Source organism: Selaginella moellendorffii, unplaced genomic scaffold (genome assembly GCF_000143415.4).
Source record: "Selaginella moellendorffii unplaced genomic scaffold, v1.0 SELMOscaffold_28, whole genome shotgun sequence".
Classification (NCBI taxonomy): Eukaryota; Viridiplantae; Streptophyta; class Lycopodiopsida; order Selaginellales; family Selaginellaceae; genus Selaginella; species Selaginella moellendorffii.
Window position 1 is genome coordinate 207,208 of NW_003314289.1, and position 26,684 is coordinate 233,891.

Consider the following 26,684-nt stretch of genomic DNA (forward strand, 5'->3'; position numbering starts at 1 on the left):
CAATATCTTGCCTTGTAATGGTCATGACAAATTCTAACCCTTCAAGATCTCGGTGGACACACATGGCCCGAGCGGAGAAAAAGTAGCTGAGAGATTCCTACGAAAAGCAGAAAACTTGGAAACACTGCCAAACTTTTTAGGTTCTTACCGAAGAGAATTTTTTTTAGGGTTAAAAAGGGTATTAAATTAATGGCGGAAGTCTAACAAATGGAATTATTTAATCAAGTGATTAAATTCAAGGAGCCTAATACTCTAGTCAAATGAAATATGTTACAAAAAAACGAGAGACAACTCACTACCATCATCTTGCCTGGCGTCCGCACAATCAAATCACTCTCGAGAGCTTGTTTCCCGAGCCAGGAACTCAAGCTCGCCATCTTCCCTTCTTTTGCTCCCTGTGATCTCGCTATCCTTCAGCAGTAAACACTTTCAGCAAGAACATCCAAGTCGATGAGAAGCCGAGCTCGAAACCACCATCTCGAGCAAGAATCCGACTAGCCTGTGTAAATCAATGATCAATCTTCCATCCCTTCCATCTCCGCCACCACCACCACCACCACCGCTCCCTCTAAAACTATAGCAGCCAAATGTCACTATGGTCGTTCCTGTTAGCATCGTCCCGCTTGTACCGCAGTAGCGCCGACTCACTCACTGTCCCATTGTCCGCGTTTCTCACTCGGTACCACGGACGCTTCGGTTTGATCGATGTCGCCGCAGTGGGAGCTGACGCGCATTGCTGCTGCTGGCTCGCGAAAGTCCCCACGATGAAACTCTCCGAGTTTGACAGTGCCTGCTGCCTCCCTGCCCGATCTCCACCAAACGTCCCGGAGTCGTAGTCTATGCTGATGAACGAGTCACTCTCTCGGCAGTGCCTCGCCGCCCCGCTGATTCTCTCGTCGTCACCACCACCACCGTTTGCGTACGTTCCACCACCGCCGACGAAAGGATTCCTCGACTTTACGTCCTGCTGCTGGCTTTCCCTGTGCATGCTGCCATTGCCGGACATGATACCGTCGCTGGCGTCCGAGTCGTTGTACACCAGCTTCAACGCCTGGACAACTTCTCCCATGAGAGGCCTGTGAGAGACGTCCGGCTGGACGCACATCGAGGCGATCGCTGCCACCCTGACGAGGTTGTCGAATGGAACGTTGTTCAGAGCCGGGTCGACGAGGATCTCCAGTCCCTCCTTGCTGTTGAGCAGCGGCCTTGCCCATGTCACTAGATTTTCTTGACCGGGTGGCTGGGACATGTCGACCGGCTTTCTGCCCGACAGTAGCTCGAGTAGCACAACCCCGTAGCTGTAGACATCGCTCTTCACCAAAAGATGTCCGGTCATTGCGTACTCTGGAGCGACGTAACTGCGCCAGAAAACCAGAGATCAGTTTCTCAGAGGACAAGAGAAAACTACGCTGTTGAAAACCAGAGCTTACCCGAATGTTCCCATCACTCGGGTAGAAATGTGGGTGCTCATCTCGTCAGAGGCCGCTTTTGCGAGCCCAAAATCCGACACTTTGGGAGTGAAATCCTCTTCTAGCAGTATGTTGCTGGCTTTGAAGTCCCTATGTATCACTCTGGGATTTGAATCCTCGTGAAGGTAAGCCAGACCGCGTGCTGCACCGAGAGCTATCTTCAAACGGGTTTCCCAATCCAAAGGTGAAGTTTCTTGATCAATGCCTGCAGTCATAGATAAACGCTAACAACGATGAAGTAGCTTGCACGTACCATGAAGGTGGGATTCAACACTTCCATTTGAAATGAGCTCGAAAACCAAGCATCGTGTGTGTTCTTCGATGCAAATGCCCAAAAGCTTCACCAGATTACGATGGTGAAGGCGGCTCAGCATTTCCACCTCCGCTGCAAACTCACGGCCGCCCTGGTGATCATCTCTAGTCAAAACTTTGACAGCAACTCTTGTGTTGTCGTCTAGAATGCCATGATAAACTCGACCGAAACCTCCCTCTCCAATAATATTCTGCGTCTTGAACCCGTTGGTTGCCCGTTCTATCTCCAGTAGAGTAAATGTCTTTGCCGAGCCGGTATAAGGCGTGAAGCTCGACGCATAAGAGATTGATGTGGAGCTGGCCATGCTGCTAGAGAGCATGGATCCTCCACCTGAAACAAACGACTTTGTCAGTAAAAGATGCTTAGTAAACGAGCAGAATACCTGACTTCTTCGTCACAGACGAGCCAGGCAGCATGGGTTCAACCATCATAGGTTGCTTGGCATGTTTGCAGCGCCATGCAAACCACACCGCTACTAGGCATATAACGGCAAGCAAAGCAGTCAACACCACAACGGCTATGGTTCCAGTGCCGGGCCTTGACCTCCTCTTCTTTACATTGACACTGAGTGGTTGTTCGTAAGGACTTTTAGAGCTTGTAGGTCCTCCCGCATTGCTACCGGGCGAAGGAGGGGACGGAGGCAAGCCTGATCATGAGACCAACTTAACATAAAGCATAAAGCAACATTTCAAAAAGAGATTTTACCTGGATATCGAACATAAAGGACGCTGTAGCTTCCAAACCGGTCCTCACTAATGCCAACCTCGTGATTCCAAAACTTATGAGCTGTTCGCAAAGCAGTCGCATTGTCAAAGGCAGCTCCCAAAGGAACTAATTCTGCTTTAACTTCTGTTTCGTCCATGTTATTTTCCACTGTGTTCGCACCCAGAATTCGCACCTGGCTTTGCGAAAACGACGTCCCTGCCGCCAATTCTGAAGCCAACTCTGACACTTGCGGGAAAAACACATAAGGCGGCACTCCAAGCTGAAGGCTCACCAGCATTGGAATAACACAGCCGCATGGTTCACCAGCAGTTGAAGTGAATGGATCTGTGCATCGTTCGTGACAGTCTGTGACAAAAAGAAAACGTATTTTGATCGACCTGGGGACATCTAAAAGCGCGTGTTACCCGTGGACGGTGCTGGCAACGAAGGAATAATACCAGGTGGAGGCATTGGAGAAACGGACGGGCCTGGGCCTAGAAGAAAGAACAAACAAAAAAGAGTGCTGAAGCTTGAAAATGGAGGTGATCGTTGTTACCTGGAGTTGGCGCCTGGATGTGGACATGACGCCGATGGTGTGGCGATTGTGCTGGAACCACTCCCCCGTGACCTCGATGTGTTGGTGCGGGAGCGTGATCGTGACGATGATGGCGATGGTGATGGTGCCCAGTGGTTGGAGCCGAGGCAATGCTTACTTGGTAGGATGGAGAGTGCTGCCCAGAAAGGAGAAACCGCCGGAAGTGAGTCTTCTCGGTTTGATCAGTAGCGCTGCGCAAACCCATATCATCAAAATGCTCGCAAGAGAAGATCGAGAAGTAGAAAACCAACTTACCGTCTTCCCAAGCCCTCGATTTCGCTCTCCCCAATTAGAACTCCTGGCACCAAACAACCACCACATAAATTCCTACTCGTTTAAACAACGCACCAGAAGAATAGAAGGAAAAAAAAAAAAACCAAAGAGAGAAAACGAGAACTTACCTTGAGAAGCGGCAATGTAGAGAGCGCTCAAGCTCAGCACCACTAGCACGGCATTCCCAAAACTCATGGCTAGATGTGCCATTCACTGCTCGCTCCCCATTCCTCCACTCTTGCTGCTCGCTTCCTCCTACATTATCCTCTCCGGCGGCCGTGGAGCGACCCTCCCCACAGGAGAGCCGCCTTCCCAGACCTAAAACCAGCTCCACCGCAAATCGCTGAGAAATCGCGCTGCCGCATGCCACTACTCCAAAATATTCCCCCTATTTCGTGCAATGCCAGCAGGAAATCCCTTCCCCGGGCGCATCACAAGCTCGGCCTCGCCCCGGAGCGAGAGAATCCCTGCAATCCCTGCCTGGGCTCCATTCCGGAATCCTCCACGGCCGAAATCCAGCAATCCCTGCCTCTAGCAATGCGCGCCTGGGCGAGAATGCGGCATCGCGACCTGGAAATCTCGCCTCTCCGCGCCGCTGCTCCAAAGCGCCATCGCTGTCGCCTTCTTCACAATCAATGCCCCTCAACTCTGCGAGAGAAGGGAAGTGAGGAAAATAAAAATATACCTTTAAGACCACCTCGCTGGTAAAAGAGAGCGCCCGGCAATTTGGCCGGTCAAAAAAAGCAATGGGAGTAATGGCCAGTGGCCACGCCCGCTCACATGGGCCACACTGGACAAAGCGTATGCCCGTTGGGCAGAAACACTAACCGCACTGACGGCGTCAAGTCCCCGTGTACGAACGAAGAGTACAATTGTTTAGCTGGAAATGACGGTGCAACGCTGACGGACGTAATAGCGGATAAAGGCTCTGACCTCTGGGCAAAAGTGGGCAATTTTGTGCGCGTAATGCTTGGCCAGTGGCAAAGCAACAAGTGGCCACCAAGCTTAACAGTTGTTAGGTGTGATAGTAATTAAGTAAAATCCTTTTAGTTAGTGGGAATCTCTTTGAATGGCATTTTTCTCTCTTTTATTTTGAGTTTTTGGAGCATGAAGTGGCCATGTTTCTTTTATAGCCTTGAAGAAGACGAAGAACTGATTGCTTGATATTGGTCTTTGCATTGGAGGGGATGAACAAAGGTGTTTCCAAGGTCAAAAGTCTTGGTTGCCTTGAGAGAACTTAAACCCACATATTTTCTCTCTCTTTGCAATGTACCATCTTGGGGGTTGGAGCTAAGACTTGGATGAATGATCAAACTACTTACTACTTGCATGGTCAGTTTCCATTGAAGACTGTGAAGGACGAAGCCAACAAACAAGAAAAAATCAAAATAAAAAAGGAGGAGGAAGAAATAGAGTCTTTTTGGTTCTTCACTTTTCAATGTAAAGGGTTTTGGTTCCTTCTTTTTGACTGTGATGTTTTTGGCCTGTAGAGCCTGGAACAAAAGACAACAATATCTATCCTGCACAAGTTATTCTCTTTTGGTTGGTTAGTGTATTGCTAGCTCGCTTAATTTAATTACATTCATAAAAAATTTCTAAACAAAGCCATCTGTGGTTATTGTGTTCAAGTAACTTCAAATATAGTTTTTCTAGAATTATTTTCTCATCAAAGCTATTAACTGAGTCTTGCATTGCTCACATACTAAAACAATTACTGTTTGTGACCTTATATATTTTCTTACAAGAGTTGAACATCCAGAACAGTTTTGATAACTTTCGAAACAAATATATTTGAAGTCTTTATGCTGTTCAAAAATTAGTATTTAAGTATTTAATGTGACAGCATTAAGAGTACAACTAAATTTGGTCATATATATATATATATAGGTTTTTGAGAAATCTTTTTGATAGGTTAAAAGTCACATCATTTGTTAAAATGTTTGACTTAAGTATCTTTATCTGTAGATGTTAACCTATTTTCAGAACAAAGCTCATGAAAACATTTTTCCTGATTTGTTTTGTCCAATTAGTTGCTCATCAAATACCTTCAACCATGTGCTTTGGGAGTTCCTATCACATAATGAAATTGCAAGCATCATATCTGTTTCAGAAGTGTGTATAGAATGTTTTACACAATACATGACGCATTATCAATGGACCATCACATAGTTGATTGCTCCTTTTTTATTCACAATGTTCAGCAAGGTGATAGAGGCTCAGCATCACCTTCTCCTAATCAAGGAACATCAATTACAGGGATTGAAGCTCAAGCCACCTTTAACTTATTACTTTACAAAAGCACACAGGATATTTACAGAGCAGTAGTAAATATTTGAGTGGAATGTTCGTGTTAGAGTACTGTGTGATCTATGTTCCAAGTCCACCTAGTCCTCCAAGTCATCAAATTCTTTCTTGGAATAGTAATTCTATATGTTTGAAACAATGTTATTTATGTGGTTGGCCTCATTTCAGTGGTGACAAACTGTATTCCCCAGATGGGCTTGTAATGCTAATTCTAAACAGCAATGACAACCTTCCCCTTTACAAAGTTTTCATTCAAGACTTCCAAACACGTTTTCAAACACAAGTGGTAATTTTAGGGAGCTACAGTTAATCTCTGGCTACTAGTTTCAATAACCATGGTGTTTATTATTAAAATGAACTATTATTTATAAACAAACTTACTGATTTTTCATTTGGCATGATAGATTTATTGTGCATGCTCGATCCACACAAAGTCATCCACACCAGATCATCAGGCTCGTATGGCATGCTGTGGATCAAATCCTCGGCCTTGCCAACTTGTCCCGACCGAGCAAGAACATCCACCATGCACACGTAATGCTCCACACCAGTTGCCACGCCCAAAGGATCAATCTCTCGCAGCCAAAGCCAGCAATGGTGAGCGTGATCCACGAATCCAGCACGGCTGCAAGCACTCAAAAGAGTGCTAAAGGTGATGGCATCCGGCTGACAAGATCCATCCAGCCTCATCTCCCAAAACATCTCCACAGACTCCTCGCTTCTTCCATTCTGAGCGTAGCAAGCGAGGATCGAGTTCCAGGACACGATATCACGATGGTGTTCCATCCACGGATCCCGGAACACGAGTACGGCAGCACTCGAGTCTCCACACCGGCCGTACATGGAGATTAACGCGTTTCCAAGCTTGTTCCTGGTGTTCTTGCTTGCAATGGTGGCGTCTCCCAGGATCCGGGAGTGGAGAGACTTGGCTTGCGGCAAATTCCCCATGCCGGCACAAGCATCGATCATTGCCAGGTAGCTGATATCGTTGAGCTTGACACCAGTTTGATCCATGAGCCTGGAAACTCTGAGAGCTCCCTCGCAATCGCCACTCTGGACGTAGGCCCCAATCAACGCATTGTAAGTCACGGCTTTTCTTTGGCTCTCGCTCACGCTCCAAAAGACCTCACGAGCTCGCTCGAGCTCGCCAGCTTTTCCATACAGGTCGATGATTCCACTCCACAGCGATTCTAATCCCATCTCCACGACTCTCGCATGGACAAACCTCAAGTCCAACGCTTCGATGGCGGCCATGAGTGATACTTCGTCAGCTTTTACGCCTTCCAGCTCCATCTCCTGGAAAGTCTTCGCAGCGCTACAAGGAAGCCCACTCTTGGTATAAACAGCCACCATAGCAGTCCACAAGACCACATCCAGAGCCTTGGTTCTCTCAAAAACGCTCTTGGCTTGATGTAGATCCCCGCGAAAGCCATAAGCCGTGACCAATGACGCTGCTAGATGAGCCTCCATTCCAAGACCTTTAGCGATGGCATGGAGAAGCTGGACCTGTGGCAAATCTTCAACTCTAGTGCAAGCTTCCAAGACGCTCACCAAGGTGCTCAAAGTCCCCGCGACGCCTTCCAAGCTCATTTCTCGAAAGAGCTGGAGCGCTTCGTCGCAGTGACCGCCGCGAGACAAAGTGGAGATCATGGAGTTCCAAGTAACTGGATTGCTGCTACTGCTCACAGTTTCGAAAACTTTCCATGCATCTGCAACGCTCCCGCATTTCCCATACATGCTCAAAATCGATGTAGCGAGGATCACATCCAGAGGAACCCCACTTTCGACCAAGAATTCGTGTAGTATCCGGCCTTGCCTCAAGTATCCCGGATCCTTGGAGCAAGCATCAAAGAGACTCACGTACACAACCTCGTCGGCTTTCATCCCTTGAAGATCCATGAAGCAAAAGAGCTGTATGGCCTTCTCGCTGAATCCATGCATGGAGTAAGCTCCCACCAGGGCCGTGTAAGCAACGACATCGCGTTCGAGCTCGTGGATATCATAAAACACAGCGATTGCAGCTTCTAGATCGCCAAACTTCGCATAAGACGTGATCAATGCGGTTCCGAGAACTCTGGAACGAGAGGTTTTCGTTGCCGAGGCTTGGATCTCCGATTGAACGACGAGGGCGATGCTCAAAGACTCGCAAGACGCGAGAACGTTGAGGAAGGAGATGTCGTCCGCTTGGACGCCTTCCAAGTCCATCAAACAAAAAGCCCGGTACGCCTCCGTGAAAAGCCCATTCCATGCATACGCCGCCACCATTGCATTCCAAGCAGCAGCAGTGGGAGAAGAAATGTTGTCAAACAGTTGGCGAGCTTTGAAAAGAGACCCTGCCTGTCGTCCCAGCAAGTGTATCACGGCACTCGCCACGAAAGGATTCGTCAAGTAGCCACTTTCGATGGCGATTTCCACCACCATGTTTGTAAAAGCAGCGGGAAGGACCCCGCACGCACCGAAAATCCCAGTGAAAGTGAGAGAGCTCGGCTTTACTCCTTCCAAATTCATAAGCTCGAAAAGAATCATGGCTTCCGCAGAATGCCATTTCTTGGCATAAGCAGTAAGCAAGCTATTCCATGCTACTACATTCTTTTCTGGCATCTTGTCAAAGAACTCTTTAGCTTCTGAAAATTTCTGGTTCTTGGTGTAGGAAACGAGCATGGTCGTCCGCGAAACCAAATCCTGGGAAGGCATTCTCTCAAAAACATCTCTAGCAGTGTCCAGATCCCCGTTATGGGCATATGCTGTAAGAAGCAGAGTCCAGGAGAAAACATTGGGCTGCTGGATCCGATCAAACGCTGCTTGGGCGTCCATGGGACTGCTAAAGTTTCCATACATCTGGACGAGCAAGTTCCCGAGGAAAGTATCGGTGTCAAAGCGGGAGTCTATCAGTTTCGTATGGATCTCTTTCCCCTGTGCCATGTCCGTGCAGTTCCGCAGCAAAGAGGCATAGGTGGAAGATGCCTGCTGAATAGAGAGGTTGCTCACTCGCTCTAATCGCTCCCTGAAAGGCCCAAGCGTCGCCCATCTCTGATCAATGGCCATACATCTTTAAGAGATCGAAAAGATTTGTTAACATAACCTTGATTAGTGTGTGAAGCACTGCTGGTCTAGTGGTAGAATAGTACCCTGCCACGGTACAGACCCGGGTTCGATTCCCGGGCAGTGCAGTGTTTATTGAGTTAAGTATAATTCTGATAATACCGCTTTTACTAGGTTAACCAAAAATAGAATGCACTGCCCGGGAATCGAACCCGGGTCCGTACCGTGGCAGGGTACTATTCTACCACTAGACCAGCAGTGCTTTAGATAGTAAACAAGGTTTTGTAGCAACGGTTTTGATATTAATTAAAACGAGCGTTCATGCTAGGAATTCCTACATCAAACCATGAAAGTTCATACAAATTCTCATACAAAGGTTCTACACGATCTTCTTGATTTTCGAGAAAGACCCCGTTTCCGAAAAGTACGTTGATTGGGTACCGCTTCCAAGCAATGCAGCTTGCGCTGATGGATTCGAGAGCTCGATACCCTGCCGAAGAACCGAAAAGAAAACCACCATTTCCCTAAGAACAAAAACGAAAGAGGAGTACCTGAACCGGCGTGAATGCTAAACTAGAGGTGAGACCAGACGTAGCTCCACTGCTCCCATACTTCTTCTCTTTAAACCTTCAAATCGAAACACAGAGAATCAGCCCAAGTCTCTCAAAAGCTGGCAAACGCGAGGAGAGAAGAGATCTTACTTCTTCACTTTGGTCGAAAGCTTGCTCGGTCCAGCCGATATCCTCAGCTTGCCACTCCCTGCCTGGCCGAGCATCCCATAGCCTTCACCCAGCCCGTCTCCCAGTGAACTCTCCTCCGGGATGTTAAAGCTCATCCGGTTGGCAAGCTTGCGCATGTCCGTCATCGCGTACCTTAAAGCAAGGAAACAAGCTCGTAACTTGGTCGCAAACCAGCTCACGACGAGGCCATACCTCTCCTTCATCTTCCTCAATCGCCTCCCTCCTCGCTTCTTCTTTGGGTCCGAGTCGGGCACCGGGAGTGGCTTGGGCTGCTTTGGCGGAGGCGGCTCCTGCCACTTCTCAATCTTCTTTTGTATCTCCTCCCTGAAAGCCCGTCCAGTTTGCCCGAGACGATCTCCCATTGTAGCGTCCACACGGGCCGCCAGCGTCGACTTCCCGGACACGAGACGAGCAGCTCGAGTTCTCAGCGATGGCGGGCTGCCCTGGACGATCTCCGAGTGGAAGATGAAGCCGGTGTGAGGATTGAGCGTAGCCGACGAGAAGCCTGCCGAGTTCTTCTTCTTGACGCCGAGGATCTGTACGTTGCACGCCGGCATCTTCGACAGAGCCGAGAGACCACCGGCCGTTCCCATCAGTTTTGCTGCCACCGCGCTTCCCAGTATGGCCGACAGGTTTGGCGCGATGAAGGCCATCCTGCTCTCCACGAAATTCAGCACCTTTTTCTTCGACTCGTCGAGGTCCAGGGCCCGGTCACAGGCATCCAGCGTCTTTTGCAGGACTTCTTCGGCTAGAGGCTTGCCGTTGGTCGTAGAAGCCGTGACTGAAACCACCATGATCGTCGCTGATGGGAGTACTCCCTCGAGATCCACCAAGGTGAGGTCCATCTCGTTCCCAATCCTCTTGACGACTCGAGCATAATCAATGGGATGCTGTACCAGGGACTCGAGCTCCGGGAACTTTAGCCGGTACTTATCTCTGATGTAGTTGTGTATCACGCCTATCTCGTTGTCGATGTCAACAGAGAGAGTGTTACACTCCACGATCAGCTGGTACTCTGGATCATCTTCCGAGAGCTTGGCCATGGTAGCAGGAACTCCAGACTCGATTGCCTCGTCCACTTTCTGGAAAGAAAAGGAGTTTGGATAACCGAAAGAGAACTAGAGCAAGAACAAAGAACTCACCTTCATGAGGTCATGGTACCGCGGAGTGTTTTGGAGCTTCGCAACCGTGTTAAGATCATCGTAGTTTACCTCGACGTCGGGCATCTCCACATCCTCTTTTCCCAGCTCGTCGTCCTCTCCAGCTTCTTCCTGCGATGCCAAAACGCCTATTAGGAGAGGTTAGACACAAAATACGCGAAAGAACGCTCCCCTACCTCGCCCGGCGCCTCATTGTCTGAGAGATCGTCGAGATCGGCAAGAAAAGAATCCGCCAGCGTCGCCTGCACAGAATCGCACAGAGAATCAGCGCCAAAGATCGCCATCGCGATCGTCACACTCACCATTCTCGCGTAGCAAAACCCTAAGTTATGAAGACCCCTAACTTTGCTCCTGGATTATATTCGCGAAAAGGACGTGGATGGAACCACTGCTCTTGCCGCCACGAAGCATGGCTTCCTTCGCGATGCGCTCTCCGCGCTGGAAATCCCTGTGGATCTTGCAAGAGCTCACGATCGACGCCCAGGCGCTGGAGCTCGGCTCGAATGGCATCGATCGGACGAGCTCCTCGGCGAATCCCAGCTGCCCGGCCCTCCCAAACACATCGGCCATGGCGCTGTAGTGCTCCAGCGAGGGCTTCACGCCATAATCCTCCTCCATGAGCGCCAGATAGCTCCTTCCAGCTCCAACCAGCCCGATCCTGCTACACGCCGCCATGGCGCTCGCGATCGCGAACTCGTCCGGCAGGAATCCCTCCAGCTCCATCGATCGCAGCAGCCAGATCGATTCCACAGCACTGTCGGAGTGGCTGAATGCGCCAATGATCGCGTTCCAGGACGCGATGTCGCGGTAGAGCATTCGATCAAACACCACCTTAGCGCGATCTAGACGCCCGCTATAAGAAAACGCGACGATCAGCGCGTTCCAGGAGATAATATCGCGATCCAGCATTCGATAGAAGAGCGCCAGCACCTCCCCGACATGCCCGTTCGCGGCATAGCCCGCGATTAGGGTATTCCATGCTACAGTGCTCCAGCGGGGCATATTCTCCAGTAAGACGCGGGCATCTTGGAGGTACCCGGCCTGAGTATATGCCGATACCATCGTCGCCCAGGACACGGCGTCCCAGCGCGGCATTCTATCAAACAACGTTTTGGCCTCCTCAAGATGCCCAGTGTCGGCATTTGAAGAGATCATGATATTCCAAGTTACCACGTCTCGATGGATCATCGCCTGGAACATAGATTTGGCTCGATCATAGAAACCTCTAGAGATAAATCCAGAGAGCATTGCATTAGAGGAGACAACGTCGTGATCAGGCATTCGATTGAAGAAGAAATCAGCGGCAAGGTCTAGCTGCTTGAATTGGGCGTGGGCGGTGATGATGATCGTCCAGGCAGAGAGATTCCACTCGGGCATGGCGTCGAAGAAGATGCGCCTTGCATCTTCCAGTTGCCCGGATTGGGTGTAGGATTGAAGAACAGTCGCCCACGAGACAATGTCCCTCTGGTCCATCTTTGCGAAGAGATTTCTCGTTTCCTCGCCTCGACCCTCTTGGGTGTAGCCCGCGAGGATCATGTTCCATGAGACTACATCTCGGTGCTCCGCCATAGCCTCGAAGAACTCTCTTGCACGACAGAGGTTTCCACTCTGGACAAAAGCTGCGATCATCGTGTTGGCTATCATGGTGTTCCACTCGGGCATCCGATCGAAGAGAAGCTTTGCTTGAGAGATCATCCGCCGGTGCTGCCCCATGATCGAGAGCATCGCGCTCCAGGACACAAGGTTTTGCGAGGGCATTGAATCAAACGTCGTGATCGCATCGTCTATCCGGCCGCTGTCACCATACACAACGACAAGCGCGGTCCACGCGACAATGTTGGGCTCTGGGATCGATCGAAACGCTTTTTCGGCAAGATCGAAATGCCCAGACTGGGCATATGCTTGAACAAGGCAAGTCCAAGACACAACATTCCTTTCCGGCATCGCTGCGAATATTCTTTCGACACCATGCAAGTCGCAAGCCGAGGAATATGCTTCCAACATAGTTGTCCACGAAATTATATTCCTTTCCTTCATGCTAGCGAAGAGAATCTCACATTCCAGAAAATGCCCTTCCTGGGCATTTGCAGAGAGCATTGTGTTCCAAGTTACTACGTCGTGTTCCGGCATTGCGTAGTACAGTGCCCTAGCCTCCGGGAGGGAACCCATTCGTACGGACGCCGCCACCATAGTGTTCCACGAGAATATGTTCTTCTCCGGCATCTCCTTGAAGATTGATTTTGCCTCTTGCAAATGGCCTTCACGGGCATATGCTACCATTATGGTGTTCCAGGTAACAACGTTTCTCTCCGGCATAGAATCAAACAGGGATTTAGCTGATATGAGCGATTTGTTTTGTGAGTAGCCAGAGATTAGGGTCGTCCACGCCACCACGTCGTACTGCGGCATGGAATCAAAGAGAAACCGCGCTTCCTCCAGATGCCCACGCTGAGCATAGCACCCAATGATGATCTTCCACGACAGGAGATCCGGCGCTTCCATGGCGTCGAAAGCTGCCCTAGCGAGCGCCAATTCGCCAAATCGCGCGTACATTTGGAGCAAGATATTGAGCAGCGCTCCATCGTGCCTCAAATCGCTGGAAGAAGAAATCCACTCGTGGATCAATCGTCCGCGAGCCAAATCCCTCGATTGCGCGCAGCTCGCAAGGATCGATTGGAAGTAGAATCGCCGCTGGAGAGTCGAATTGGAATTGGGATTGACGACCCCAAGCTCCAATTCCCTGGCGGCGTGGAGCATTCCAGAAGGACACGTGGCGAGCGGCCATTTGTTTCTCTTGAGCGCCTATGTGGCTCCACATGACCCTAGGTTTGGAGTGTGGAGGAGAGGAGTGATTATGCAGCGCCAAGGGAGGAGCGGCAACGCGAATGGAGGAGGCGGCGATGGTAGCGGCGATTACCGGCGAGGAGGCGGCGGCGCATTCCCTGATCCATTCGCTGGGTTCGGCGGATTTGGCTTCGGTGGCAGCATGATGCAAAATTTCTTTGGCGGCCGCGATCCCTTCGACGATCCCTTCTTCAATCGGCCGTTTGGGAGCTTGTTTGGAGGATTTCCAGACAATAATCCCTTCGATCACAGACGCCATGGCGGTTTCTTGGAGAATAGGCCTTTTCATTCACAGCAGGTATGTCCGAGTTTTTTCCTGTCGAGAAAACTTTCTTTTGAGGAGTTTGCTAAGAACTTCGGTGTGTAGGAGAATCGGAGAGGCCCTATTATCGAAGAAATCGAGGACGATCATCCTCACGCGACTGGGTCGAGCCAAGAACCGATTGTGGAGCATCCAGACGATGATGTGAGGCCTGGTTAGTAGTCAATTGGAAACAATATTTTTTCTTACAGGTTTTCCCACGTATAAGCTTGAAGCATCTTACAGTCGTGAATTTGTTCCAGACCGTAGGCAAAGGGTGACAAGCCGTCACCAGGGTCCTCTCGTGAACCATCGAGATGACGGGGGTTTTCAATCGTATTCTTTCCAAAGCTCGTCTTTCAGCTACGGGGGACCGAATGGCAACTATTACGCCTCTTCGACGGCAAGGAGGCGAGGTCCAAATGGGGTACGTATTTTCTTTGTGGGGTTATTTTTCTAAGCTAGCTCCGATCGCGCAGGTTGTTCACGAAGAACATCATGAAAAGGACTCTTCTAGTAAATCTGAGACGCACAGGGTATCGAGGGGAATTCATGACAAGGTGCCTATGGTTTTTGTCAGAATGAGGCTCATGTTTTAGTTAATATCAGGGCCATTCCTTGACTCGTAAGCGCAACGCAGAGGGACGGGAAGAAAATCTCCAAACACTTCACAACCTGGGCGAAGGTACTTTTCTTTCTGGCTAAGCTGACATTGACTACAGCGTCATCAACGTTACAGAGGAAGTTCCTGAGTTCGAGAAGCGTTGGGAATTCGAAGCCGAACGCAATCTTCCTGGCTGGAACAGGAACAGAGCAAGGTCGCTAGCTGGAGGAGGCAACGAAGGTTTGAACTTCTAAAGAATTCTTTTCAGCTAATAATGGAGTTTCTTTCGGTATTTAGGAAGTCGTCAACGGGCTGCCTTACCTTCTGGATCTTCCGGATCTTCTGGATGGTCTGGTGCCAGACAAGCTTGAGACGCACGTATTCAAATCACGAACGAGTTTCTGGTCGTTCGTGATAACCATCATCATAGTACACGAGGTCTATATTTACGTAGTAAACGGGCCATAGAGCCGGTTTGTTGAAGGGATAGAACCTTTTAGAGGCTCTTTCTCTTGCTGTGCCATTCTTCATGCCGGCAAGGAAGAATTTCATCCTACTTACTGTCGCGCGTTGGATTTGTTTTTTTGTTCTTATCAGTGTAGCTAACTGAACTTCTTGCATGGTCGATCAGATTAGTTGGTCAATCATCTTAATCTATCTGTCCTTTTTCCTCTGGTGCTAACAGATCGCATTGACATCTGCATGGGCAAATTCAGTTACGGCTGCTGATTTTTGAATCAGAATTCTTCGTCTAACGATCTTTTTCTCTTTTGCAGGAGTCAGAGCGGAGGCTACTTAAAGGTGTGTAGGTGGAGAAGTTGTGGCAGGAGCAAAGGCAACAGTAAAGAGACAGGCAGCTCATTTGGGCTGTGCTCTATCTCTTCTCGATTTTCTTCTTTCAATAAGCGCCTGTGGTGGGCTGTTTAGCAGGCCGCGATTGGGGAGCTTCCCGTGTGGTGCAGCTGATTCACATGTACATGCAGGAGGATACCTGCGATTGTCTGTAAGTACCTTCAAAATTTGGGTTCTTCTGAATTTCCTGCTGGTGCTTTTTGTAGATGCGTCAGAGGAACGAGCTAGACGCAACGAGAACGCGATGGAGGCTGCTGCAAGTAGATTTTTTGGATCTACAATTTCTCGAGATGGGCCTTTTGGCTCTGATTCACTCAAGTGTCAACACCAACACGAATGCTCTCCAGTGGTGCAGTGTCTGAGAGATTTAGTCAGCAGCGTTCCGAAATTGAACGGTTCCCGGACCCATATCAGCAGCAGCGAGAGCTTGAAGGCGACAATATCCAACAAGTCCGTGGCTTTCAAGGACTATCACGGCGATGTTAATGACTACATTCCTCTGCTCGCAGCTGCAATCATCGCGGTCGATAAGAACAAGCAGCAGCAGGAAGTCAGCTTACGTGAGAGATCAGCGCAGATGAAAAGGGGCAGACTTCTGGAGAATGATTTGGTCTACCGGCAAAGATTTGTTATCAGGTCGTACGAAGTCGGATTCGACAGATTGGCTTCAATTGAAACACTTACAAATCTCTTCCAGGTGAATGAAATTTTTTTCTGGCACTGCTCAAACTTTTCTGTTTATTTTCCTTCTAACGTATAAGAAATCTACACAGGAGACTGCTCTCAACCATGTTGGCATGTCGGACTTTGTTGGTGACGGGCTTGGAACAACACATGCAATGATGCGAAATGGTCTTATATGGGTTGTAACGAGAATGCATATTGATGTTGATCGATATCCAGTCTGGTAAGCATCCTGTTTTTGTTTTCTCGTTGCGTTTCTGAAGCTAGAGCAGGGGTGACATTGTTGAGATCGACTCTTGGATCCATGGTGCTGGCAAGAATTTTATCCGTCGTGATTTTATGGTTCGGGATTTTACAACTGGAGCGACTGTCTGTCGAGCAACGAGGTAGGCATTTACTTTCTATCTTTGTTGAAACTGAGACCGTGAAATTTACAGTACCTGGGCGATGATGAACAAGAGCACAAGACGCCTTTCCAAAATTCCAGACGATGTCTTCGCAGAAATATCCCCATACTTCCTTGACCGGCACGTAATGGAGGATGATGCTTGCCAGAAAATTGTAAAGCTGGACGACACTGCGATGTATGTACAAAAGAATCTCGTGGTAAGCACTAGCTAGCGGATCGAAGCCTCCTTTATTCTCCTTTCCTTGCGAGTGGCTTCTGACATTTTGACGCTCGCTTTTGACAGCCAAGGCTCCATGACATGGATATGAACCAGCATGTCAATAACGTCAAGTATATCGGCTGGGTGCTCGAGGTAAAAATCCTCTTTTTTTTCTTTTTTGACTTTCGACTAGCTTTGAGCTAAACCTGTGCTTTGATTCCAGAGCGTTCCACAGGCACTGCTCGTAGCTCACGAGCTGATGAGCATGACGCTCGAGTACCGGAGAGAGTGCGCTGCGTCCGACATAGTTACGTCTCTGACGAGCCCAGCGCCGAGCGAGTCGAGCGTGGCAGCCATGAGCAACTTGAAGGAGCTGGGGCCGCCCGACATTGGCAACCCGGTGATCACGACCAAGGGAAGCCTCCACTACACCCATCTCCTGAGAATGCAGGACAGCGGCTGCGAGATCCTGCGAGGAAGAACAGTGTGGAGACTGAAGGAGCGATTCTCTTCCTCATCTTAGACGCGCCTCCAATGATACAAATAATCTCTCGAACAAAAGGTACTGGATCTCAAAGATGCGTTGGATTGGATCTAACATTTTTTGCTGCTTTGGTTTTGCTAGAAACAAAGGTGATTATCAGTGACAATGTCTGGCCTGGGCTTCATCACGGCGGGGCACGGGCGGACCCTTGGCGGCGACTTGAAGTCGGTGTTGTACGTACTGTCGTGCTCGAACCGCCGGTCGAGCGGCTCCGCCAGCGCGTTCTTGAGCTGCCTCCCGCGCAGCGGCGACTCCACGCCGGGATCCCGGAACTTATCCATGTAAGTCGTCCGCGCATTGAATCGACCACCCAGCTTCCCCAGCGCCGACGCGATGTTATCAGGTGTGGGCTTCTCGGGCAGCCTGCGGGGGACGAAGCCGGGGCCGTAGTCCTTCTCGTTGTAGAACTCGAGCCGCCTGGTGGGCTTGTTGGTCACGTCCCAGAAGCTGGTGCTGTAAGTGGTGAGGCCGGAGAAGGTCCCCGGGGGATCAAAGCCGGTTGGATCGGTGAGGAGGCGATTGGGAGCGCGCTTGTGGATCGGCCACCAGCGGTAGTCGCTGGCTTGGGTGGTGGATCCGGAGAAGGATGGCTGGTCGCGGTGGGGTGGTGGGAAGGTGATTGGATTCCTGGGACGAGCGTGGAAGTCGCGGAAGTTTGCGCTGTAGTCGGTGTTGGCGTCGGTGTAAGTGCCGCTGGGGAGGCAGGCGTCGAGAGTCTTGCCTGTGCCGACCGTGCGTGGGTTGCCCGAGAAGGGCTTGGCGGAGTAGAAGTGGGTGTAGGTGGTGGTGTCGGTGAGGCGGGCGTGGCGGGGGTCTGGCGGGGAGACGTCGCGCGGGCGGGGGATGCGTGTTGTGGTGGATGGCGATGGCGGGCATGAGGAGTCGCGGCGTGGATGGCAGAGCTTGGTGTGCTTGCCGCAGGTGCACGCGGTACACATGCATAGCTTGCACCATTGTGGTTGTGACTCCTGGAAGGAAAGATCGAAGATTTCTCGTGGAAGTGTTAGTGACAAGGGGGATCTTGAGAATCGAGAAGGGACTATTCTCACTGGATGGATGATCGATCGACAAGAAGGGGAAAGATCGAGAATTAAAGGGGAAAGAAGGAAGGAAGATTGAAATATCGGTTTGGCAGATCGATCGATCGAGAGGGAGAGTGAGAGGGGAAGCGGTGGAGAAGGAAAGATGGAGGGAAAGTGGACAGACCGCTCAATACCACTGGAATTCACTCTAGTCTCCGACGTACCTGACCAGAATCTCGTGAGATCTACGCGTTCTAATATTGCAAATGTGGGATGGATTGCGACGAACAACCTGGCTCGTGGAGCAACCCGACACCTCATCCTCGCGGCTGGGCGCCATTAAAATTTCAAAGCGTTGCGCCCTAATATGAATCGTTTGGAATTTTTTGTTATATTCAAGTAAAACCATCATGCCTTTTATTTTTGGTGCACTCCAGAAGAGTGTAATTATTTATGTAAAAGAGAAAACAAAAAAATGGATTAAATTATTAAATTTTTTTGCCATTGTCAGATCTTCCATGGACATATAATTTAGAACAATAAAAAATATTTTTAATTTTTCTATGCAAAAGTTTAATGTTTTGCAAATTTATAAATTTTATGTAACTTTTTTGTGTTCACATTTTCTCAAGAATTTTAATTTCAAGGTATCGAAAATATAGTCAAGTTATCAAAACTGTCAATTTATCTTACATATTTTACATAGTTTAATGAATTAAAAATCATCATTAAATTCACTTGGCTATTTATAAAATCACCATCTTAATCATTAAAAACACTAAACTAAGCTAAAAGATATGTCAGAATTATTATTATTACTAAATTAGAAATAAAAAGAATACACAGTTAAAAAGTTATTAACATTATATTGAAAAAGCTTAAATAATTTGAGAACTTTTAATACATTAATATGATTGCATAAACATAATTTGAAACAAAAAATTGGCTCCAAACTTTAAAACTTCAAGATTTTTGTATAATAATTTTTTTTTCTTCTTATCATATTATAAAAAAAGAAAGAACATTTGATTTATTGAGAAATTAAGGAGTAAAACAAATATAGATAACTTTTCAAAATAAAATAAATATTACAGTCTAAATAATTATTTGGAAGAAATTAATATAGAGGAGGAAGGTGATAAATCACTTATACTTTTTTGTGCTAAAAAAAATCTAAAACTTACATAACTATTTTATAATATAAATTGGAAATATATAAGAATAATATTCTTAGAATATGATTTCTTTAATTTAATGGCTCTATCTTAAACTTTTAAATTTGGTTTATAATCAATCTTTAATAAAAATTATGAGAATCCTCATATCTATTGCAAATGTGTATACGGGTGTCGAAAGTTATTAATTAGTAAGTTCTTTTAAATATTCTTTCCTTATCGCCATGTGCATGATACACCAGAAAAGCCATGCTACTTCTATGTAGTGTACATGATGGATATCTTCTAGTGCGCAAACTAATTTTTATTTCCTCTTTTAAGGGGATGTTCTCCATGAGAATCTACCCATAAGTTTTGAGTTTTGGAGATCAAATGCACAAAATATAATTGTGAGATGATCGTCTGGGGTGAGACACTCTATAGTATTGTTAGATATTTTTTTAGTCTCCACCCAAGTTAGTTAAGAAACTAGTCTTTGTGTGTGTTCTTAACTAAAAGAGCATAAAAACAGAATTCTTGAGTGCTATTAGTCAAATATACTTAACCTAGTTCAAAAAATGCATTTATTAATTTGCACAGATTAATGAACTAAAAATAATCATAAATTTCCCTTGGCTATTTATAAGATCACTATCTTAGTCTCCAAAAATAGTAAATTAAACTAATAGATATGTTAAATATACTATTTTTACTAAAATACCAATAAAGAATACATAATTAAACAAGTATTTATATTATATTGCAAAAGCTTAAATAATCTGAGAACTTTTCATGCACTAATATGATTGCATAAATATAATTTAAAGCAAAAAATTAGCCCCAAGCTCGAAAATTTAAAAATTAATATAATATAAAACTTCTAATATCACATTATAAAAAAAGAAATAACATCTGATTTGTTGAGAAATTAGAGAGTAATAAGCAAAAATAGATAACTTTTCAAAGTAAAATAATTATTACAGTCTAAATAATTATTTAGAAAAAATTTATATAGAGAAGAAAAATAATGAATCACTCATACTTTTTTGTGTTACAAAAAAAATCTAAAACTTACATAACTGTTTTATAATCTAGATTGAATTATAAAGCCATGAAGTTTTTAAATTTTTAAAGATAATATATTTTAAATTTAATTACTTTAACTTTAATGGTTTTATGTTAAGGTTTTTTGTTTAGTTTATAATCAATATTTAATATAAATTATGAAAATTCTCATATCTATCTAGATTATTATTGTGGTCACATCATTTGGAATATATCTTTCAAAAATTTTATTGTTAATTATGAAAATGAATATTATTTCATCTTATTCTTCATTTTATGTTAAATATTCTCCCATTTTAAGTATTATTAAATTTAAAAATGTTATTACAAAAAGGAAAATATATTATAGATCTATTTTTGGTAATAAAAGAAATGTATTCATACAATTTGATGATAGTGAAGAGAACATTTTAGGCATATGAGACTTTTAAGTTGGTAGTTTAATAAATAATATTTTACACTTAACAAATATTTGAAATTTATAAAAAATGAACTTTAATGAATTTTTTAATATTATTTTGTGAGGGCCAAGTGTACGGCTACGATGCCATATACTAATATTAGCGTAGTGGGATTTTGGTAGCCGTCGGATTAGTTTCAATCCGGACCATTCGCTCCTGTATATAAGCTAGGGTTTTTGGGCTAATTGATATGCACATTTCTGTATTCCCTTTCCATATTCCAAGCACTCACATTGGTGGAGATGAGGGGCACCTTTGATTGTCCCTAAGGAGTGCTTGGATTTGGGATTTTGGTTTAGATCTAACTTTTGCATTGTCTAGATCTAGCTTTTTTCATTTCCTTCTTTTTGTTCTTTCCTTTCAGGATTTTGGTTTAGATCTAGCTTTTTGCATTGTCTAGATCTACCATTTCCTTCTAGCTTTTTGTCATTTCTCTTCTTTTGCTCTTCCTTTTTTCATTCATCTCCATGGCAGATCAGCAATCTCCTCCTTTAACTCTCGAGCAGCAGTTGGTCCAGTTGCTTGATGCTATGCGCTTGCAATTGAACAACCAAACTCAATTGATGGCGGCATTCATGGCACGTGGTCCAACTCCTCCTGCTCTTGGTGCCAATCCTCGTGTTCGGCCGGAGTTCTTTCGTGGGAATCCCGGGGATGATATGTACCATTGGTTTTGTCACTTCATGGTGATTGCCACATATCATTCTTGGGATGATGCTCGACGTTTACGTGAGTTTCCCACGTCGTCCCTCCAAGGGACGGCGTTGCAGTGGTACAATGGATTGAGTGCGGCCACTCGTGAGGATTGGAGTGTTCTTCCGGACGTCTTCAAATGCGCCTTCGGACATGCTGACGATTGTGACGATGCCTTCCAACAATTGCATCATCTTCGCCAAGGGCTATCTGAGTCGGTGATGCAATTTGGCGTTCATTTCTGAAGTCTTTTGTTTCGTGCGGAGCCCAATATATCGGAGCGGATCAAGTTAGGAATGTTGTGGCCAGCACTTCGTCAAGATCTTGTCGGCCTTGTGCATGCACTTGCTCCTGCCACCCTTGACGATGCTCTTCGCTTGGCACAACGTTATGAGACGTCGCCTCTTCCACTTCTCGCTGCACGTCCTTCCACTCCACTTTCTATGAGTGATGGTCCTGTTCCCATGGAGGTTGATGCTGCTGCTACTCGAGTCCAAGGACACGGACGAGGACGTGGTCGTGGCCGTGATGTTCGTTGCTGGGCGTGTGATGAAGTTGGTCATACTTATTGGCGTTGTTGGCGCTTTCCGGATTGGCGACCTCCATTTCCTGGGTGGAGACCTTGGCATCAACAACGTCCCATTGGTGCTGCTGCAGTAGAAGGTTTGGACACCGAGATGAATCCGGGAAATGAGGAGTCGCGTGAGTAATGGAGGGACCTTGTGCGAATAAGTCAGTGACCCCTCCATCTTTCTTTCGGGAGTATCATCAAGGGGTTCACTCGGCACCAGTTCATCCAGTGTTTACTTTCCAAGCTCATCTTTATAACAAGAGGTTTCCTATTATTCTCTCCGTGTTGGTTGATACAGGTTCGAGTTTATCTTCTATTGCTTGACCTGTTGCCACACGTTGTCGTCTACACTTGTGTCGTGCGGTGGAACCAGTTTTCATTCTTTATGGCAACGGCCGTACACATGCATGTGCACGGGATGAGGCAGACCTGGTTGTGCGTGTGGGCGATCTCGAGCTTGAGTTGCAGTCGTTGCGGGTGGTGCCGAGTCAAGCTTTTGACCTCATTCTTGGTATGGATTGGTTGCAGTGCAATCATGCCAAGTGTGACTTTGAGGCTTCTCCCCCTTGTCTCATACTTCCTTATGTTTCCTCCAATCCTCTCACATCCGTACCTCTTCGTCCCTCTACTTCTACCTCTACTTCCATTACTTTTGTTCCCCCACTATTTCCTCCTGTGTTTCCATCTTGTTCTGCTCTTCTCGTTTCCAATCCCTCCGACGATCTTTGTGTTACAGCAGTTGACCAGCTCATGAAAGAGTATTCTGATCTCTTTGACTTTGACCTATCATCTGGAGCCAAGATTGCTACATGTCATCCGATTCCAACTGGGGATGCTCGTCCAATCAAGGTTCCTGTTCGTCGTCAGTCACCAAAGGAGATCAAGATTTTACGTGCAAATGTCCAGGAGATGTTGGAGAAGGGTGTTATTCGGAAGTCGCGAAGTCCTTGGCCATGTGAACCTCATCTTGTGACGAAGCCTGATAGGAGTATTCGTTTCTGCATCGACTATCGTTTGTTAAACGACGTAACGATCCCAGATGTGTACCCTCTTCCTCACACTACTGATCTCTTGGATCGTCTGGGGCGAAGTCGTTGGTTCACCAAGCTAGATCTTGCTTCTGGGTACTAGCAAGTACCGATGGCCGAAGAAGATATTCCAAAGACTGTTTTTCGTACACCATTTGGTTTGTATGAGTTCTTGGTGATGCCATTTGGTTTGAACAATGCTTCAGCAACTTTTCAACGGATGATGGACGAGGTTCTTTGCGATATGCCGGAGGTGACTGCTAACTTCATTGATGATGTCTTGAGCCACTCGGAGGGGACGTAGGAGGAGCACGTTCGTGATGTTTGTAAAGTGTTGGATCGGCTACGCGATGTTGGTTTAAAGCTGAAGCGGTCGAAGTGCGTGTTTGGATCCAAGGACACAACTTATCTTGGGTACCGTATTTCTCGTGAGGGTTTGCAAGTTGATCCTGACAAACTTGTGGCTGTTCTAAAGTTCCCTACTCCGAAGTGTGTGAATGATGTATAACGCTTTTTGGGCAAAGTGCAATATTTCAGTTGTTTTGTGGATCATCTTTCTGATCACACTGCACCGTTGTGGATCATCTTTCTGATCGCACTGCACCGTGCTAGTGCCTCTGCAACTGCTGTTGGATACTTCCTCCTCAATTGAGTGGTGTTCCAGCATTCTTGTCTAGAGCGGATTCTTTCGGATAATGGTCCCGCATTTATGGCTGAGGCGTTTCATGTTTTGACGTCTCGGTTGGGGATTCGCCACACTTTCACGAGTGCTTATCATCCACAATCATACGGTCTGGTGGAACGGCTCGTTCGGACGTTCAAGGGGGTGATTGTGAAGTATGTGAACTTTCAGCATTCGGATTGGGATGGTTATTTGCCGTCTCTGCGGTATGCATATGTCACTGGGGCGCAGAGTTCTGTTAGTGCTTCACCATATAAACTCCTATATGGTCATGATCCAATATTACCAATGGAGCTGGGTTTACCTTCGCAATTGCCACGAGCTGCAGATGCTAGGTCATGGGATCAATATTTGACAAGCATTCTTCCACTTGTCCCAGCGGAGTCTGCCGAACACTTAGGCCGCTTACAAGTGGGACAACAACGGCGCTACAACTCCCGTCATCGTCCACCTGTGAAGTACAAAGTGGATGATTTGGTGTTAGTCCGTTTTCCCCATCTTACGGTACATGGTTTGTCTAAGGGGCTCCTTGCACAGTAGAAAGGACCGTATCGGGTGTTGCGGCAAGTTGGACCACAAGTTTATGAGGTTCGGCATGACGTCCAGCAAGCCGATCCTCCAGAGATTGTGCATGTGCAGCAGTTGAAATGCTTCATACAAAGGGATTAGGAGCAGTTAATACCATCTACAGATCCGCCGATGCCTCCTCCTGATGTTCCTCCAGATCCCGGCCCGTCTACAAGAGAACCCTGATGGTCTTCCATTATCCTGAGGGGGGGGGATGATGTGAGGGCCAAGTGTACGGCTACGATGCCGTATACTAATATTAGCGTAGTTGGATTTTGGTAGCCGTTGGATTAGTTTCAATTCGGACGACTTGCTCCTGTATATAAGCTAGGGTAATTGCTTTATGAGAGCGCCTTTAATGGCTATTTTATCCCCATTTATCCCCCAAGGTTTCAAAGATCCACAGTGATAGTATATCTAAATTTCATCCCATGATCACATGTGCTACACTCACCCCTCCTTTAAAAATGTCAATATCTTCATTGACTATTAACTAATAACCCTTATTGAGCCCCCTTTAGAGATGTCAATGTCCTCATTGACTATTGACTAACAACCCCTATTATACTCACCCCCCCTTCAGAGATGTCAATGTTTTTATTGACTATTGACTAATAACCCCTATTGACATTGACTATTGACTAACAATCTCTATTGATCATTGACTATTGACTAACAACTTTTATTGAGCCCCCTTCACAGATGTCAATATCCTTATTGACTATTGACTAACAACCTTTATTACACTCACCCCCCTTCAGATATGTCAATGTCCTCATTGACTATTGACTAACAACCCCTATTATACTCACCCCCCCTTCAGAGATGTCAATGTTTTTATTGACTATTGACTAATAACCCCTATTGACATTGACTATTGACTAACAATCTCTATTGATCATTGACTATTGACTAACAATTTTTATTGAGCCCCCTTCACAGATGTCAATATCCTTATTGACTATTGACTAACAACCTTTATTACACTCACCCCCCTTCAGATATGTCAATGTCCTTATTGACTATTGACTAATAACCCCTATTAAGCTAAAGAGAACCAACACCTTTATTTCAGCACTAAATCTACCAATCCTTCTATTGTCCTCATTAAAAGGAATCAGCACCTCTATTTCAACACTAAATCTATCAATCCTTCTATTGTGTAGATTAACTATTTCATGTGAATTTACCAATCCTTCCATTGTGTAGATTAGCTATTTCATGTAAGGCAACTAATTATCAACTTATACCGCAGTCCCACAGTGGATAACTTTGTTTGTGGATACTCCACATAAAAGGAAGGACATACGCTAGATGCGCAATACATACGATTTCAAATTTAAGGGTAGAAATATACCTTGCTCAAGGGTATATTATATTTTTAAATAGCCATTAATCAATAGAAATTGAACTTATGCCATTTGCTCTGATACCACATATAGTACACCTTATCTTTTTCCTCTTAAGCCAACTAAAAAAGAGGCAATTGTTTGATAAGAGAGCCTTAATAGCTATTATATCCCTATTTATCCCCCAAGGTTCCAAGGATCTACAATGACAATATATCCAAATCTCATCCCATGATCACATGTGCTACAGTGCTATTGAAAGTTTTTACCTTACTATTACTATTGAGGAGTTTATGTATTCCTTTGAGAGTATGGACATTATTATTAATTTTCTTGTCTCAAGTGTTGAGTTGTGTGTTAAGGAGGTTGAGTGATGTGAATCTTTTGCTTATATTATAGTGGTTGAAGTATTTTTTTAAGCTTTGAGCATATGTTTTTTTTTTATTTCCCCATTTCTACATCGCTACCTATTGCAAATTCTTCTTCCAATGCTTCTTTATCCACTTTTTCTTTTTCCATAATTGTTTTTCATCAATTTTTCTTATTTTCTCCTTTCCACCCTAACTGTTCAAACTTTTTTATCTTTAGAGGGGACAGATGGGAGTCCAGCCCTAACAATAGAATGAGGACGAGTGAATACAGTAGTGGAGCAAAGATAAACGACATAAATTGTGGAGCAAAAACGAGTATAGCAAATCCAAATGGAACATCCAACCCCAATGTAGTGAGGCCAAATGGATGCGATAATGGAGTAAGGCCGAACATAGATGACAAAGTAAAGACAAATACAACGAGTCCAATTTAGGGTTTAGGGTTTAGGGTTTAAATAGAACTAGTGTTTCAGAATTTTTTTTCCTTTAAGTAGGGGATAAAGAGGATGTAAAGGACAAATAAAATGAGTCTAACCTCCTATGTGTGGTGTTAGATGAAGATGATGGTTCTATTTATGGTTTTAAGTCCGAGTTAATAATTATCTTGGAAGATCATCAACATGCAAACTTAGAGACATGATGTATTGTTTGTTACAATGGTGCTTTATGGACTATAATAACTC

General features: G+C 46.0%; 5 protein-coding genes and 2 non-coding genes across 8 annotated transcripts; 3 read left to right on the forward strand and 4 right to left on the reverse strand.

The window, feature by feature from the left end:
• Window positions 1–208: 208 nt before the first annotated feature.
• Window positions 209–4,031, reverse strand: LOC9630030 (receptor-like serine/threonine-protein kinase ALE2). Its single transcript, XM_002975617.2, has 9 exons — window positions 3,484–4,031; window positions 3,338–3,380; window positions 3,044–3,273; window positions 2,913–2,981; window positions 2,488–2,853; window positions 2,165–2,428; window positions 1,723–2,112; window positions 1,431–1,674; window positions 209–1,358 (listed from the first exon to the last, which is right to left on the reverse strand). Exons 1-9 carry the CDS (start codon window positions 3,563–3,565, stop codon window positions 575–577), a joined length of 2,472 nt encoding a protein of 823 aa, XP_002975663.2. The 5' UTR covers window positions 3,566–4,031; the 3' UTR covers window positions 209–574.
• On the reverse strand, window positions 3,744–8,704 carry LOC112348245 (pentatricopeptide repeat-containing protein At1g11290, chloroplastic-like). The gene is made up of 2 exons (XM_024680411.1): window positions 6,104–8,704; window positions 3,744–4,145 (listed from the first exon to the last, which is right to left on the reverse strand). Exons 1-2 carry the CDS (start codon window positions 8,702–8,704, stop codon window positions 3,744–3,746), a joined length of 3,003 nt encoding a protein of 1,000 aa, XP_024536179.1.
• Window positions 8,705–8,758: 54 nt separating this feature from the next.
• TRNAG-GCC lies at window positions 8,759–8,829 on the forward strand. The gene has a single exon. It is a non-coding gene; the product is annotated as a tRNA-Gly (tRNA).
• A 63-nt stretch (window positions 8,830–8,892) lies between these two features.
• TRNAG-GCC lies at window positions 8,893–8,963 on the reverse strand. The gene has a single exon. It is a non-coding gene; the product is annotated as a tRNA-Gly (tRNA).
• Window positions 8,964–8,981: 18 nt separating this feature from the next.
• LOC9630620 (U4/U6 small nuclear ribonucleoprotein Prp31 homolog) lies at window positions 8,982–13,365 on the reverse strand. 2 transcript variants are annotated; one of them, XM_024680491.1, is made up of 7 exons: window positions 10,904–10,964; window positions 10,778–10,843; window positions 10,584–10,712; window positions 9,634–10,523; window positions 9,403–9,573; window positions 9,253–9,328; window positions 8,982–9,191 (listed from the first exon to the last, which is right to left on the reverse strand). In XM_024680491.1, exons 1-7 carry the CDS (start codon window positions 10,904–10,906, stop codon window positions 9,081–9,083), a joined length of 1,446 nt encoding a protein of 481 aa, XP_024536259.1. In that variant the 5' UTR covers window positions 10,907–10,964; the 3' UTR covers window positions 8,982–9,080. The 2 variants fall into 2 exon arrangements, 1 of the variants encoding a protein (XP_024536259.1); XR_002992992.1 differs by lacking the exons at window positions 8,982–9,191; window positions 9,253–9,328; window positions 9,403–9,573; window positions 9,634–10,523 and having other exon boundaries at window positions 10,661–10,729; window positions 10,904–13,365.
• A 65-nt stretch (window positions 13,366–13,430) lies between these two features.
• On the forward strand, window positions 13,431–14,906 carry LOC112348277. Its single transcript, XM_024680493.1, has 7 exons — window positions 13,431–13,743; window positions 13,813–13,921; window positions 14,010–14,173; window positions 14,226–14,306; window positions 14,356–14,431; window positions 14,486–14,590; window positions 14,648–14,906. The coding sequence occupies exons 1-7, from the start codon at window positions 13,456–13,458 to the stop codon at window positions 14,719–14,721; spliced, it is 897 nt and encodes a 298-aa protein (XP_024536261.1). The 5' UTR covers window positions 13,431–13,455; the 3' UTR covers window positions 14,722–14,906.
• A 96-nt stretch (window positions 14,907–15,002) lies between these two features.
• On the forward strand, window positions 15,003–17,056 carry LOC9630622 (palmitoyl-acyl carrier protein thioesterase, chloroplastic). Its single transcript, XM_024680492.1, has 8 exons — window positions 15,003–15,065; window positions 15,127–15,353; window positions 15,409–15,899; window positions 15,976–16,109; window positions 16,159–16,272; window positions 16,324–16,492; window positions 16,579–16,647; window positions 16,718–17,056. Exons 3-8 carry the CDS (start codon window positions 15,447–15,449, stop codon window positions 17,015–17,017), a joined length of 1,239 nt encoding a protein of 412 aa, XP_024536260.1. The 5' UTR covers window positions 15,003–15,065; window positions 15,127–15,353; window positions 15,409–15,446; the 3' UTR covers window positions 17,018–17,056.
• Window positions 17,057–26,684: the final 9,628 nt, after the last annotated feature.